This window comes from Aulonocara stuartgranti, assembly GCF_965226115.1.
Source record: "Aulonocara stuartgranti genome assembly, chromosome: 20".
NCBI classification, from domain to species: domain Eukaryota; kingdom Metazoa; phylum Chordata; class Actinopteri; order Cichliformes; family Cichlidae; genus Aulonocara; species Aulonocara stuartgranti.
Window position 1 is genome coordinate 27,757,087 of NC_138956.1, and position 14,782 is coordinate 27,771,868.

Here is a 14,782-nt window from a genome sequence, read left to right on the forward strand (position 1 = left end):
TTGACTTCATCCTCAACCCGAAAAGGCCCCACAAGCTCATCTTTGATGATACCAGCCCAAACCAGTACTCCACCTCCACCTTGCTGGCGTCTGAGTCGGACTGGAGCTCTGTGCCCTTTACCAATCCAGCCACGGGCCCATCCATCTGGCCCATCAAGACTCACTCTCATTTCATCAGTCCATAAAACCTTAGAAAAATCAGTCTCGAGATATTTCTTGGCCCAGTCTTGACGTTTCAGCTTGTGTGTCTTGTTCAGTGGTGGTCGTCTTTCAGCCTTTCTTACCTTGGCCATGTCTCTGAGTATTGCACACCTTGTGCTTTTGGGCACTCCAGTGATGTTGCAGCTCTGAAATATGGCCAAACTGGTGGCAAGTGGCATCTTGGCAGCTGCACACTTGACTTTTCTCAGTTCATGGGCAGTTATTTTGCGCCTTGGTTTTTCCACACGCTTCTTGCGACCCTGTTGACTATTTTAAATGAAACGCTTGATTGGTCGATGATCACACTTCAGAAGCTTTGCAATTTTGAGACTGCTGCATCCCTCTGCAAGATATCTCACTATTTTTGACTTTTCTGAGCCTGTCAAGTCCTTCTTTTGACCCATTTTGCCAAAGGAAAGGACGTTGCCTAATAATTATGCACACCTGATATAGGGTGTTGATGTCATTAGACCACACCCCTTCTCATTACAGAGATTCACATCACCTAATATGCTTAATTGGTAGTAGGCTTTCGAGCGTATACAGCTTGGAGTAAGACAACATGCATGAAGAGGATGATGTGGACAAAATACTCATTTGCCTAATAATTCTGCACTCCCTGTATATGCTAGATGAACAGAATGAACTTTTTGGTCACCTGGATGACACCGAGACACTGATGGTTGTAGCAGTTTTTGATTTTCCATATAATATCAGCACCACACACTTTACTGATACAGCACCTGGCATTCACTAGCTCTGGCCAAGATCTTGTAAGTGCACACCAGCCACAAAACACAGGAATATTGAAATTTTACAACAAAAACATGTTACAAAACATATGTGGTCTGATATATGTTATAAAGATTCTTCTCAACTTTGTGACTGCAGTGCACCTGGTTTGCTCGTAAGTTGGAGCACAACCATCTCAAGTGTGCCAAAAGCTTTTGTGGCTGTCCTGTGACACTGTGCAGCCTCTCTTCAACACAGTTGTAATCTTTCATTTCCTACAAAGTTTACAAAGGTTTCTGGTGTCTCTAAACCTCAGCTGTGGCAAAAGGGCTAACGGCAAATGGACTTGATCTCTCTGAACAATAATAATTATTACCTAAACTCCACTCCTCCAAGAGCACCACTATGGACCACTGAAAAATCACATACAATGTAAATTGCTATAAATTTCTGTTAAGTCAGTTTCATAATGAGAGCTCGTGCTACCTGGCTCCATTAGGTTTTGCATTCTAGATGCTTTTTTCCAACACTAGCCAGCAGGGATGAGTAGCATAGTGAAATCTATGCAATTTTTAAGAATATAGTATCTGTATCATAGTTCCCTCTTATGTTCCAAAAACCGTTACTTTAAAATAATACACAACAAAGAGAAAAGTAACTTTATTTTGATTGGACCAGAAACCAGCAGTAAACAAATCTAAAGAGGAAACAGCAGAAAGATTCTGTTATCCTTTGGTAAATTGTCATGTAGAGACCTGTTATATAATAAATAATGATTTTTCAAATCATAGCAGTAGCCTTTATCCAAACCATTGAGGCAAGTTGAGCTATATAGTCTGATTATTGTGAAAATGTGTGATAAATAGTTTAATCATCAAACTACTTTAGTTTGTCGATTTACCTGTTTTTAAATCTCTGCAGTAACACAAAAAAACCCCTAATTTCTCAGTGTTTCCCATCTTCATTTCATGGAGTTGCTCTGTCTCGATCCTGTAGATATAAAAGGACACAGACAAGTTCATTAGTACAACCAAAAGGTCAAAAGTGTAATGCTAACTCGAGGCTCTGACAGGATACGCAGGTTTAACTGCAGCTTTCTTCTTTATGTTCTCATCACATTGCTTGTAACATGGTAATGCCTGTCACTGCCATTGAACAGAACAAAGTGTTACCTCAGTTAGAAAGTCATTTTTGTGACACCAGCTTTGAAAGCAGAACTTAGCATCTCTCAGACTCGCTGAGTTCTTACAGTAAACTCTGAGGATCTTCTCAGCAAAGCACACTGGGAGAAGCTTGGACACCTGACAACACGGACAGTAACATAAAAGCTGTTTTACAGAGACATCTACAGAAAGAACACACAGCTCATGCAAAGACATGCAGTAGTTCTGACCTGTTCTCTGGAAATCTTGAATGCTTCAGTAGGCTTAGCCTTAGTGTAGAAATATGTGGTATTGATGGGGTCCTTGTTTTTCATCCCATAGTCCAAAGTGACAACCTAAACGAGCAGTGTTCACATGTACATTATGACTCAGTCGAGGTTGGCAACACAATTTAGCTAAAAAAACAAAACAAAAGCCAAGATTTTAAGAATTAATTACTGAGTATAATTAGAATAAAAACTCACTATAATTTCAAAGTTGTCTTTTGGAATGACTTTAACCAGTTCATTTTCCAAGCTGTCCTTCATCTTCTGACAGATGGAGGAAAGAACATGTGCTGTCATTGTGTTATCATTGTTTTGCTGATCTCTTTTTATGATCACTTTTCACTCTTACTTTTATTTCCTCTTGGTCTTCTTTCTTGAGCTGAGAAAGGGAGAGAAGAGTCACATCATCTCTCTTTTTTAGCGCACTCACACACCACAAATATTGTAATCAACTTTATTTTTTACAGCAATAAAATAAAATGGAGGTTAAACTGAGCTAATAAGCTATTATGTAGGTGACTATGAATGACTCACTTAGGATTTAAATGGTTTCAAAATGGTTTCAAAATGGTATCAAGATCAGCTACGATGAATTCAGTTTAACTCTGTCTCAAATATTGAGAACATCGGGCAGTACAGTGGCGTGGTGATTAGCACTGTTCCCTCACACCAAGAAGGTCCTGAGTTCAACTTCGCATCTGGCCAGGACCTTTCTGTGTGGAGTTTAATGTTCTTTTGGAGGTTTTCTCCAGGTACTCCAGCTTCCTCCCACAGTCCAATGACATGTAAGTAGTGGGGTTAGGTTAAGTGGGGAATCTAAATTGCCCGCAGGTGGGTATGGTTGTCTGTCTCCCTGCATAAGCCCTGCGTCAGGCTGGCTCACTGCTTTTGGCTAGTTTTGCTTTTGGCAAGGGTCAGTGTCACTACTGGAAGACTGATGCAATACATGTTCCCTACAGAGGCTGTCCAAATCTTCCAGAATGGCACATTAATACAAGCCACTGCCAGATGTTCTTCTGTGTCTCCCAGTACAGTCTCAAGAGAATGGAGGAGAATCCAGGGCATTAACAGCAGTAACTCTAGGAGAGCAGGAAAGCGCCATAGAAGGTCCTGTCCAGAGCAGTATCTGCTCTTTTGCGCCACGCATTTGCCATTAAATACCAGAAATGACAAGTCTACCACTGGAACTCTGCACTTTTCACAGATGAGAGCTGAACACATAAGAAAGGCTCACATTGGACAGCTGTGAAAGGGTCTGGAGAAGCCATGGAAAATGTGATGCTGCCTGTAACATTGTTTAGCATGACCAGTTTGAGGTTTTATAAGTGATGGTCTGGGGAGCCATATCCATGGAGAGACACACAAACCTCTACAGGTTATGCAACAGATCTTGGGTTGAAGTCCCACGCTTACAGGCCCTATGCTGGTGCATTGGGTCCTGGATTCCTCCTGGTGCATGACAATATCAGTCCTGATGTGGTGGGAGTATGCAGGCAGTTCCCGGAGGACAATTTCCATTTATTTTACGGCTAGATACTAGCCTGTACAGGCCTTTACACATCTACAGTAATTTCCTGCCTTTTTTCTAATGTAAATCTTACAGAAGCTTTTTAGTTCAAACTCTCAATGTACACCTGGTAGTCTGTTGGGATCGAGTTTGAATTATGTTCATACCATAAACGAACCTTCTCCAAAAGCCCCTTTTTATTAGTACCTAATTGGATCTACTCGCCACAGTTTTCAGGGTTTTCTATTAGGTCATAGTACCTTGTACCAGGTACTAAAAGAGCGCCTGCTCAGTCAGAGTTCAAAGCGATCTGAGCAGGTACTAAAATGTGATGTGGTCAGACCTCATGCCACCAACTGACTGGTCAGTGGTGTCACTCAATGAGTCATGAGATCATCTGATGGGGCCACAGGGTCTTGGTGCAGTTGTTTTGGTCCACACCTGAAAACAATAAAAATAAACTAACAGATGCAGCAAAATGTGTCAAACTAACCACCATGTTAGCTGCTGCCCCAGCTGTGAAGAGGTGGGGAAGAGAAGAGCAGTGATGAGAATAACAGCATTTTTCAGTAACTAGTAATCTAACTCATTACTATTTCTACTGTTAGAATGCTGTTACCGTTACTAAAAAGAAAATGCTGCACGGACACATTACTATTTGTAAACACACAGACAGTTGAAGCTGTCTACAGTTTACCTGGAGCGATGGGGGCGAAACAATTGCACAAGTGCTGCTGATTGGCTGAGAAAGAAAACTAGTAAACCATGGTAACATGACCAATTTAAGATGACATAGCAACAAGATGTCATGTGAACCCAAGACAAGCCTCAGTGTCCATTTTTGTGTTTAAAGTGAGGTATTCAGACTATATACCAATTTTTAAATTGTGTTGACAAGAACACGTAAAACCAGAGCCATGATAAAAAATGTTCGCATTTTTTTTTTTTCCTGAATGCTATTGTCAAATTTACATCTAAGGACAGCGCTAGCAAGCACTCTCTGCTTATGACCAAACAAATATAAAATAAAAAACACCCCTTTCCTATTGGTGGAAAAATGTACCATGTCAACCAATCAAAAAATCATATGGCAACATGGGGCATTTGTTGTTTAGGAAGAAGGGTAATTTTTTTAGAGTGACGGGAGCGAGAGAGAGTGAGAGTTTTGAGATGTGAGATTTGTGACATTTAATGTGTTTGGAGTGTGTAGTTAGTGTGTAGTTGCTAGTTTTTTTGTGTGTGTGTGTCAGAACAATGAGGCGACTGGTGAATGTCACAGTTGCAGCTAAAAAGTCACCAGAGACAGATTACAGTGTAAATGTTGTCTCTAGGTGGAAAATGGGATGAGTGATACACCTCGTGCAGTCAGGCCAGCAGGTATCAGGTTTGAGATGATGTCTTCTGTCTTATAGTGGACAAAAAATATTTTTTGGAGTGGCACAAATAATTTGTATGGCATCTTATTTGATGCAGAACACCAGATTGTTCTGTAAATAGTTTGAAATGGCCATAAAAGAATCCCATGGCTGCAAATAGTTGCAAATAACTATTTGCAATAACTGTCGTTTGTTTATAAATTTACAATTTATATTTACATTTCAAGTTATGATCTGTTAAACATGTTTGTGGTTGTTACAGTAAAAAATATAACCTTTTCTACTCAGATCTTATGTTTTTTGTCTGATTTTAGATCAATTATGGTAATTGTGTCAAAATGAAAAACTAACTGTAAATTCAGATATATGAGGTTGTGCTGAAAAGAATGATACCAAATGACAGCAAAGCAAGATAAATAGTTTTTAAAGGTGATATGCAGAGGTAGGTGGGCCAAAAAAGCCTGGGCCAAGTTTTTGTCCCAGTCCATCCCTGATTGCACACCTTGGCTTCACCCATAAACTGGTACAGGTCTCGAGACATGATCCTCTGCAGAATCATCCTTGCTTCCTCCAGAGGAGAGGGAGTGAATTCATTTGAACAAGAACAAGGGTGGAGTATTCTTTCAATCATTTGATCTGCAGAGTAAACAGACAAAGTTAAGATCAGGTCAATTCAAGTAAACCAAAGAAACATTCACAACTTCATCAGTAATGTCATATAAAGAAAGACACACAAAAAATTGATTAACATTAATAAACAAAACAAAATAAGCAAGCGATAAAGCAAGCAAAGCATTAGTAATACTGCAGTATTAAATAAATAAATTTACAGTTTACTATAAACTAGTAGAGACGTATCCGTCATACTGAAGAATCAACCTGACATCATGGCAAATCCTGTAATAGTCACGCCAGTCAACAGTTTTTTTTTTTCCATGCTGTGCATCTCCAAAGTGTGAAAAAAAAACCCACAAATGCAGAAGTTGCAGTAAGTTGCAATAAACTGCAGTAACAGCAGAGTGAGATTTTTTTTTTCAATTTCAAACCAACATGAAAATAATCATTGGTATTTTAAACAGATGTTGTTAATTCATTTACATACATATTAGCCACCTTCTTTAATAGTTTCTGAATAGAAAATGAAATATATATAAAATATATATGAAATATATAAAATAATATATATAAATACGGTATATAAAATGAAATATGTAGAGCATGTTTTCCACTACCTGTCAGCTTTGTGTAGGCTTCCATGTCAGTTTTAGCTTTGGAGAGACAGAACGTTGTCCCTCCTGAACCTTTAGTCAGGATGTACTGATCTGCTTTCAAGAGGGCGTCTTTGATCCTGGATAAAAAAAAAAGACCCAGTATATGACTTTATGGGAACTCTGTAGATGAAATAAATGTTGTCTTACAATAGAATTACACAGTTGGTACTTACATAATTTCTACACTCTTGGTCACTCTGTGCTGGTAGGCTCTTCTGTGGAGAGAGTTCCTTGTGTGGAACATGTCATACAGGTTTGCCACTTCCTGTTGAGACCATCGCCTATAGTTTAGTCACAGCCAATCAGATAATGAATTACTCATTAAAAACTGATAAAAAGCAGGGATCCACACCTTGTCTCTAGAGCAAATGTGCTTCCTCCCATTCACATCACACACCCTGGCAAACATGATGAAGCGTTGATGGTCAAAGTTGTTCTGGATGCCCAGGTGGTGGCAGTCCCTGAGATACGAGTGAGGAATTACATCAATTTAATTACATTTATTATGGTAAACCCTCCAAAACACCTTTAAGACTTGCTGTAGATAGAAATACTGAGTTTGTCATCAACACAAGTCCCACCTGGCAAAGTAGTCGAATTTGTCCACATCAATCCCATTTTGCTTGTTTGACACAATTTCATAGAGGAAGGATTTATTCTCATCTCGACCTTCATACGGCCACTGTGGAGACGACACCAGAATTGACGTTCGTGACAGCGATGATAACGAATGGTTTCATAATATTCAGACAGTAACTGGCCAGTACCTCAGCGTCATCAATCTTTAGAGGTTTAATCATCTCCTTGATAAATGTCAGGTCAGGTGGGAGTATCAGTCCATAACGCTCCATCTCTTGTGCCAGACTATTCGCCACCACCAGATGATCAAACATCTCTAAAGAGGCATCCTCATGCTGCAAGAGATACATTATTATTGTTTATATTAAGAACAGAATTCAAATGGTTGAAAGTTTAAAATGATCAGATACAACATACAGAATCAACTTTGAGCACATGACCATCTCTTAATAGAGGTAATTAGTGTCAGTATTCCAGTTTTAACCAGAGGTTCTCAACTTTTATGAGTCAGACATGATGAGCGTGGACATAACAGTGGTATGGCTTCTTCTAGCAGAAAATGATGTTTGTTTGTGCTGATAATTGTTAACACTGTGTTGTTTCTATCATTTAGTGCCATGTGTACTTTATTTCCTCAAGATGGCACCTGACAGTGTTTTCAAATATATTTGATTTTTGTGGGTGGCCATTATGTCGCGTCTCACAGTAGAGAAAAAAAAAAATTTTCACGTACCTTCCAGTCTTTATGTTCTGGGTCTGCTTCGGGGTTGAACATTCCATCAAAAAGATGGGAAAAAGGTCCATGTCCTTCATGGAGAAACAAATGTAAAAAAAAAATAAAATAATAATTAAAGCCTCCTGTTATAGTTCTCACACACACACACACACACACACACACACACACACACACACACACACACACACAGACCATTTGCCTTTTTCATTTTACCAAGCATGTTTTATTTTACACTGGCTAGTATTATAAACTTGATGCTATTAGAGTGAAAGACGTGCAGCACTTACCCAGGTCATGACAGAGACCTGCAATTTGCACACAAAGGACGTCTCGTTCACTGATGTCGAGTTCTGGCTGTTTCAGCCTCAGAGTTTTTGCAAGTTCTCCTGCTAAGTGCCCCACCCTGTATCACCAAAAACCACACACACACACACACACACACACACACACACACTTCATCATGCAGCACTGAAAGAAAAGCATTACTAGTGTATCTGACTGTAAACAAGTGGACATACCCTATTGAGTGTTCAAAGCGGTTGTGCGATGCTCCTGGAAAAACGAAATAACCGCCCCCAAGCTGCTTTATGTTTCGTAGTCTCTGAAACTGAGGTGTGTCTATGATCTTGACAAGTAGTGGATGTAACTCGATGTGGCCATGGATGGGATCATTAAACACCTGTGTGAAGAGAAATGAACAAAAAATAGACAAACTTAGAGGGTTTTGGAGGACTTGGTCTCAGATTTTCGGTGAGTAAACACTGTGCCTCATGCTAGGTCAAATTTTCTGTCACCTTGCCTTTGACCAAAGCACTGGCAGCTGGCCAGCCTACTGACATTATGTCTAAGGTGAGTTAAATATAAAGATTGGATTTCCCTAAAAAGATCATCAAATGATATCTTACATAGACAAATCTGATACACATATATTATGAATTCACATTTTTATAAAGTGCTAATCACAACAGTAAGTTAGACCACACACCAAAGACCATATTATATAAGATACTTTCATGTTACGTCACCTTGTTTAAATCTTTGATGTTCAAGTGCTTCTCCATAGTGCTGTAAATGTTTAAATGACCAAAGATTACAGTTTTGCACATCATGCATTCTGGATATAAAAGGAAGCAGTCAATGAATGTAATTGTAATTTTTCAATACTGGTCAAGTATGAGAACTTACCAGTTCTTCCAGTTTTTTATTGAAACTGACACTTCAGTTCTCTGAATTAAAGCACAGAACAAATAAACAACTTTTTAAGTTAAAAAATAAATCATAGAATCTATTTATAAACAAACATTTTCTAATCTTCTGACTCATCAAAGCAGCTGCCTTTAACAGATATAACAGTTGTGTTTATGCCCTTCTTTCTACATCAGAAGCCAAATATTCTTCAGAAATGTCTTCCTAACTGTTGCATAAATGTGTGGCTCTTCTGGGTTTCTTTGCTTCCACTCTTCCGTCCAGCTCATTCCAAACCAGCTTGATGTGGTTTAAGTCTGGAGACTGTGCTGGCCATTCCATGTTGTCAAGCTTGCCTTCTTGTTCTTTTTTCCTAAGATAGATCTGTAATAGCCTGGACTCGTGTTTTGGGTCATTATCTTGCTGTAGGATGAACCCCTGACCAACTAGGTGCATACCAGAGGCCACTGCAGAATGCTATGGTAGCCATTTTGGTTCAGGATGCCTCTCACTCTGTAAAAGTCACCTGTATCCAACAAAAACACCCAAACCATGCTTCCTCCTTAATGTTTGACATTTGATGCCACAAAGTAAGGAACCAACATTTTGCCTAATCAACAGTGTGCAAAAATCCTGCATGATGAACCAAAGATTTCACATTTGATTCATCAGTCCATAACACCTTCCATTATTCAGCAGTCCATTGGTGGCATTTCATGGCCCAGGCAAACCTTTTTTTTCATGTTTTGATGTCTAAGTAGACTTTTTTGCATTGATGTGTTTTTGTATTGATATAGACAAACCATGACAGAGACGCAACCATTAACTTCTTTATGAATTAGAAAAAAAGATGTTAAATCTTCTGATATTATGATTTTTCTCAAATACATTAGATTAGTGCTATCACTACAGGGGACAATGCTGCAGCCTAATTTGGTCTTGAGCTGCACGTTTACAAGGAAACAGGATGATGCTTTGCCTTCTTTTACTTTAAACGGACATCTCAGTTCAGTTCTATTCACTGACGCTGTATGCACATTTTTAGATTTGGTAGAAACTCATTCACTGCAAAGTGTCCTGTACGTATTTCATCTACTGGCAAGCATAAGCCCCTTAATTAAAACGATACTTTCAATCATACAATACAATTATTTTTGTTATCCAAAGATTTTCACATTCACATTTGACAAAAAAAAAAAAAGTAGAAACAAATATTAAAGAAGTTAATTTATTTGCTTTATTTTAAAAAATCGTTTTCATAATTGAATTTTATGTCTGATTAATTTCTGAATTCTCAGACTGGTCCAGTGTGCAGGCCAAAATATGGGTATAAAAACATGAATTCACTTTGACTTAGAGTCTTAAACAAGTTTTTCACAGATTTAAAAACAATATTTTTGCTTTATTGTTTTTAATGACAGCTGGTCTAATAAATGTGTTAAGCACTGCAACAGTATGACATGGATTCAGTCTAATATCCAAAACTATTTATAAAAACAACTTTGCACGATTCGGAGGTTTGATAAATTAATCTGGGAACACTCCTGTGAGTAAAGCTTTCATACAAAAATGAAATCACTTAAAATACAAGAAAATGTTATTTTATAAAGCCCACTGAGCCTGGACATAAACCCAAAGCTTCATGAGATTTTTTAAAAACAGGTATGAGATGAATAAACACCTTGAGAGAAAATATGAAACAAAGTTTGACTTACCAAATCTGCTTATGAACTAAACAATAGTAGTAAAGCACTCCGAGATCTCCCGAGTGACGACAAAGATTTTTTTCCTTTCAATGTGGAAACGTTCACGTGATCTTTTTTTTTTTGGGGCTTTGTTTTGCTTTAGTCTGATGTCACTGAATGCGTTTCACATTCAGTCACCTTGCTTATTCTGTAATCGGGTGTCATTACACTGACTACAGTACTACTGACGCTGTGATAAAGCCCCGTGAATATGTCGAATCTTTCCAGCCAATTGCTTCGCCCAAACGCAGATCACACGAAGCCCCGTTCAACAGCTCATTTGGAAATACTGACATCTGCTGGTCATTCACTGTACAGCAGCCCTGCTGTGATATATCAGTGAGTATGTGAACGTGATCATGTATCAATTGCAGAATACCCTTATGAGGTGGGTGTGTGTGTGTGTGAGTGTGAGTGTGTGTGTGAGTGAGAGAGAGAGAGAGAGAGAGAGAAACTAGCCATCCTATTTGAGAAGATGTATGCTATCATTGGATGGTATTATGTCAAATTATGTCAAATGCTCATAAAATACTGATAATTTTAGCATTTTTAGTGGCTCCATAATGTGCTTGCAATCTCCTCGGAATCACCTCAAACCCAGATCATGTAAAACACTCCCTGTAATGTATTTTCAACAGCTTGAATCACATAATGAGGAGTCTCGTTGTTTCAGAGAAAGGGGGCCTCGTTTGTCTTTGGTCAGATGACATTCTGAAGAACTACCTACACAGTTTAGGACAAAGAAAATTGCACACAATGGTCATCAAGAATGGGGTGCAAAAGAAAGGAGATGTGAAACCCTAAAGAAGCAAAATTGAGATTTCAGTGTTTCCTTTTTTGATCATCAAATTATCTTTTTATCCAGGGGATACATCATATGATGTTCAGCTGCACATTTGTGAGGTAAGAAAACTTTCTTTACCCCTGTTTACTTGCACTATGATCAGTGTAGAATGGATGTTTTCACAGCAGGTATGGACAGGCATATAATCACAGCTTCCAACAGTGTTTCAGTATTACTATTGTAATGGAGTATTCGTTTTAAAAATGCTGTTTTAAAAGAGACTTGAAAAAAGGTGATTTTAAGCATTCCACAATATCTTTTCCAGAATTTGCATAACTTAAAGCACATTATGTCAGTTTGTTTTAAGAAGCAGGGTTGTAGCCATTTCATTATGATGTCACTCTCAAAGATCACAGAGCAGATCACACAGCATTTGTAGCAGGGGCGATTCTAGAATCAGAGCTTTGGGGGTGTTGAGCATCCAGAGAGCTGCCCAGCCAGGCAAGATAAACCTGTCTCTGTCAGTCCCTGCATCCTTAAATGTTGTCCCGAGTTCTCTCTGACTGTCACTTTGGTGCATTTAAACCCCTCTTCCTCTGATCTGTGTTGAGCTTTTGGAGCAGGTGAGTAAGTGACGGAAGTGACGGACAAGGTAAGCGACTCATGTTGTAACTCTCAATTTTAAATACACGTAGACATTGAGGGCTAGCAGGAGGGACCATGCGCTTACCTGCTGCTCTCTGGCAGGTAGCTCCATGCCCTCCTGGGTTTTAAATGCACCTTAGAACACACATGCATCAACATTACAATGAGCGGGTGGAGGGAGGTTTGGAGTCTTCTCTCACCCCCGTTCTCTGCGACCTGCTGGAGCAGGGGGGCTAGGAGGAGGAGTTGGCCGTCCGACTGCGGTCTAGAGTGTGGAGCCTTCCTGCTGCTGCGGAGTCGGGGCGGTCTGCCTCCCCCCACCGCAGGGAAAAGGGAAACACCACCTGGGTCTGGGTGCAGTTCCCCCCTCCAGGGGCGAGGGCACCTAGACCCGGTTTGTAGAGTACGCTTGGGGAGTGTGATCGTGTGTACAACGTCTCTTTATGTCTGTCTCCACGTTGGTTGAGTGTGGAGTAAGTGCATATGAGAGCATGAGGGTGGGAATGGATGTTTGTATCTGTGTGTGCCTGTATGTCTGTGTCTATATGTCAGGTTGGGTGTCAGGCGCCACCTCTCTGGGGACATCTCAGGCCCTCCAAGGTTTGGAGGCCTATCTCCCCCTACCACCACTTCCCCTGCCAGTGGCGGACCCCCTCAGACATCGGTGCGTTGGTGGTTCTTTGTGTCCGGGGATGGGCGTCCAGGTACACACCGGCTCACTCCTTGGCGGCCGCTTATCGGGGCCTGGAGCCTGGGGCTCGCTCGGGCCACTTCGGAGGTGGGGTGCCCCCGGCCTCTCGGCCTGGGGCTCGGTCACTCAGGCGCAGCTGGCTGCCGGCGGAGCTCACGGGCGCGTCACTGCAACTCCCGCTGGCTTCTGCTCCGCGGCTGCTGAGTGAGCCCTCATCTGGGACTCTCCTCAGCTCTTTCCGGGACAGTGGCGCAGCTGCCCCTCTGTTGGTCTTCCTTGGTCTCTTGTGTTCTGGGGGCCTCTGGATGTCTGGAGTTTTGATCTCCTCCACACCTGCTTCACGCCCTGGAGGACGGGGCTGTGGCCCCCCCACACCCTCTAGCAGATTATTACATGAAGGAACCTTTTAAAAAAACAAAAAACAAGCACGTCCATGCTCACAGGTGTACACACGGGTGATCACACCCACAAACTACACCCTTTTTGGCTCCTACCTCAAAGCACACTGTGTTCTGTTGATCTTATGTGCTGCACAATAATGTTTAACATTTAGTATTTACTGTCATATTCCCATATATCATTGTGATGTTGTTTATTCTATTACTCTTGTTCTCTTCTGCTTGCTTTCTTTTTTCTTTCTCAGCAGGTGATCCAGGTGATTGATATATGCATTTTTTTTCTCTGCCCGTTCTGTTGGTTTTTGTCTTTTGCCCTTCTCCCCCGTCCCTCTTCTCAGCTGTTTCTCTTTCCCTCTTTCTTTCTCCCCTTCTTTCCCCCAGTCAAGTCTGTCCCGTATTAAGAGAAAAGAAAAAGAAGAAAAGAAAAAAAAAAAAAAAAAAAAGGAATTCATTTCACGTTGAAATACCTGGAGAATTCAACTCTCCTGCGCTCTGTGAATGAAAGTCTCTGCAGTTTAACAAACCAGAGCTGACACTGCCATCCTGTCGTCTCATTAACTGACTCTGATAATGTAACCAGAAGGCCTCAACTTCCGTTCATCAGTGATAGCAGTGTTATTGATTATGTAATTATGTCATCCTCATTTCTCCCTTATGTGGTAGATTTTGAAGTTGATATTTTTGGATATATTGTCATCTTATAAGCATTGTCCTATCTGTGTTGAGCTTACAAATGAAGTGCCAGTAAGGAAAAAATAAATTTAAAGAATAATGAGGGCCAGACTAGACAAAAGATTTTCTTGATAGTCTACATCAGAGGTTAATTAGCAATGCATTCAATTAATTGGATGCAACTGAGGATATGATTGTTAACCAAGAAAAAAATGGATTCAGTAGTAACAAAGCTTGAAGATGTATATAAAATTGCAGAGGTTTGATTTGGTATGTTGAAAGAAAAAAGAAAAAAAAAAAAAAAAAAACCCTCTTCCTCCCTGTCCTCATCGTCTGTTGTATTCATCTCCATTATCAGTCATCATAATTTTACCATCTGTGTAATTTTGCAAATTTCTTTATTAAATCATAAGATTCTTAAATTCATCAAGTCTCTCTGTGCCTGGGTCCTCGTCACAAAACATGACATCACTGTTTTGTACATTTTAACACAATTGAATCCCCACATTTGTGAAAGAAAAGCCTGTAACAAAACCATCAAATCTGATCAAGGTTATTTAAATGCTGCAAAAGAAGAATGGATTCGAATAAAAAAAAAAATAATAATAATAATAATACTACATACCCTAACCTTAATTACTGCGGGAGAATAATGAATGATGCTCATAGTGAGTAAGAAGTAAACTGAGTGCATTTTTTGGACAGAGATTCACTTTTAATGTGTATGTATAATATAATACATATACATAAAAAAAACACTCCCGAAACAGAATAAATTGTTATAAATAAATTATTACATAATATTTAAAAAAACTAAAAATGGAGGCAACT

The 14,782-nt window shown here is 39.8% G+C and overlaps 1 protein-coding gene across 3 annotated transcripts; it reads right to left on the reverse strand.

Moving 5' to 3' along the window:
* Positions 1–1,578: 1,578 nt before the first annotated feature.
* On the reverse strand, positions 1,579–11,003 carry LOC309697370 (deoxynucleoside triphosphate triphosphohydrolase SAMHD1-like). 3 transcript variants are annotated; one of them, XR_014273809.1, is made up of 18 exons: positions 10,732–11,003; positions 9,017–9,057; positions 8,857–8,896; positions 8,350–8,510; positions 8,119–8,234; positions 7,829–7,902; positions 7,284–7,430; positions 7,098–7,198; positions 6,869–6,977; positions 6,690–6,781; positions 6,478–6,593; positions 5,748–5,881; positions 2,712–2,741; positions 2,561–2,626; positions 2,327–2,431; positions 2,106–2,234; positions 1,835–1,923; positions 1,579–1,630 (listed from the first exon to the last, which is right to left on the reverse strand). XR_014273809.1 is itself a non-coding variant. In XM_082519242.1 (17 exons), the coding sequence occupies exons 3-17, from the start codon at positions 8,890–8,892 to the stop codon at positions 1,900–1,902; spliced, it is 1,440 nt and encodes a 479-aa protein (XP_082375368.1). In that variant the 5' UTR covers positions 8,893–8,896; positions 9,017–9,057; positions 10,732–11,003; the 3' UTR covers positions 1,579–1,899. The 3 variants fall into 3 exon arrangements, 2 of the variants coding, with proteins under 2 accessions (XP_082375368.1, XP_082375369.1); XM_082519242.1 differs by having other exon boundaries at positions 1,579–1,923; XM_082519243.1 differs by having other exon boundaries at positions 1,579–1,923; positions 2,183–2,234; positions 10,732–11,001.
* Positions 11,004–14,782: the final 3,779 nt, after the last annotated feature.

Excerpts from the sequence above, each read along its gene's own strand:
- LOC309697370 (XM_082519242.1), bottom strand. The coding sequence starts at position 8,892 with ATGGAGAAGCACTTGAACATCAAAGATTTAAACAAG. Across the intron at positions 7,903-8,118 it reads AGGTCTCTGTCATGACCTGG|GACATGGACCTTTTTCCCAT; the intron begins GTAAGTGCTGCA and ends TTCTCCATGAAG. Across the intron at positions 7,431-7,828 it reads CAGAACATAAAGACTGGAAG|CATGAGGATGCCTCTTTAGA; the intron begins GTACGTGAAAAT and ends TATCTCTTGCAG.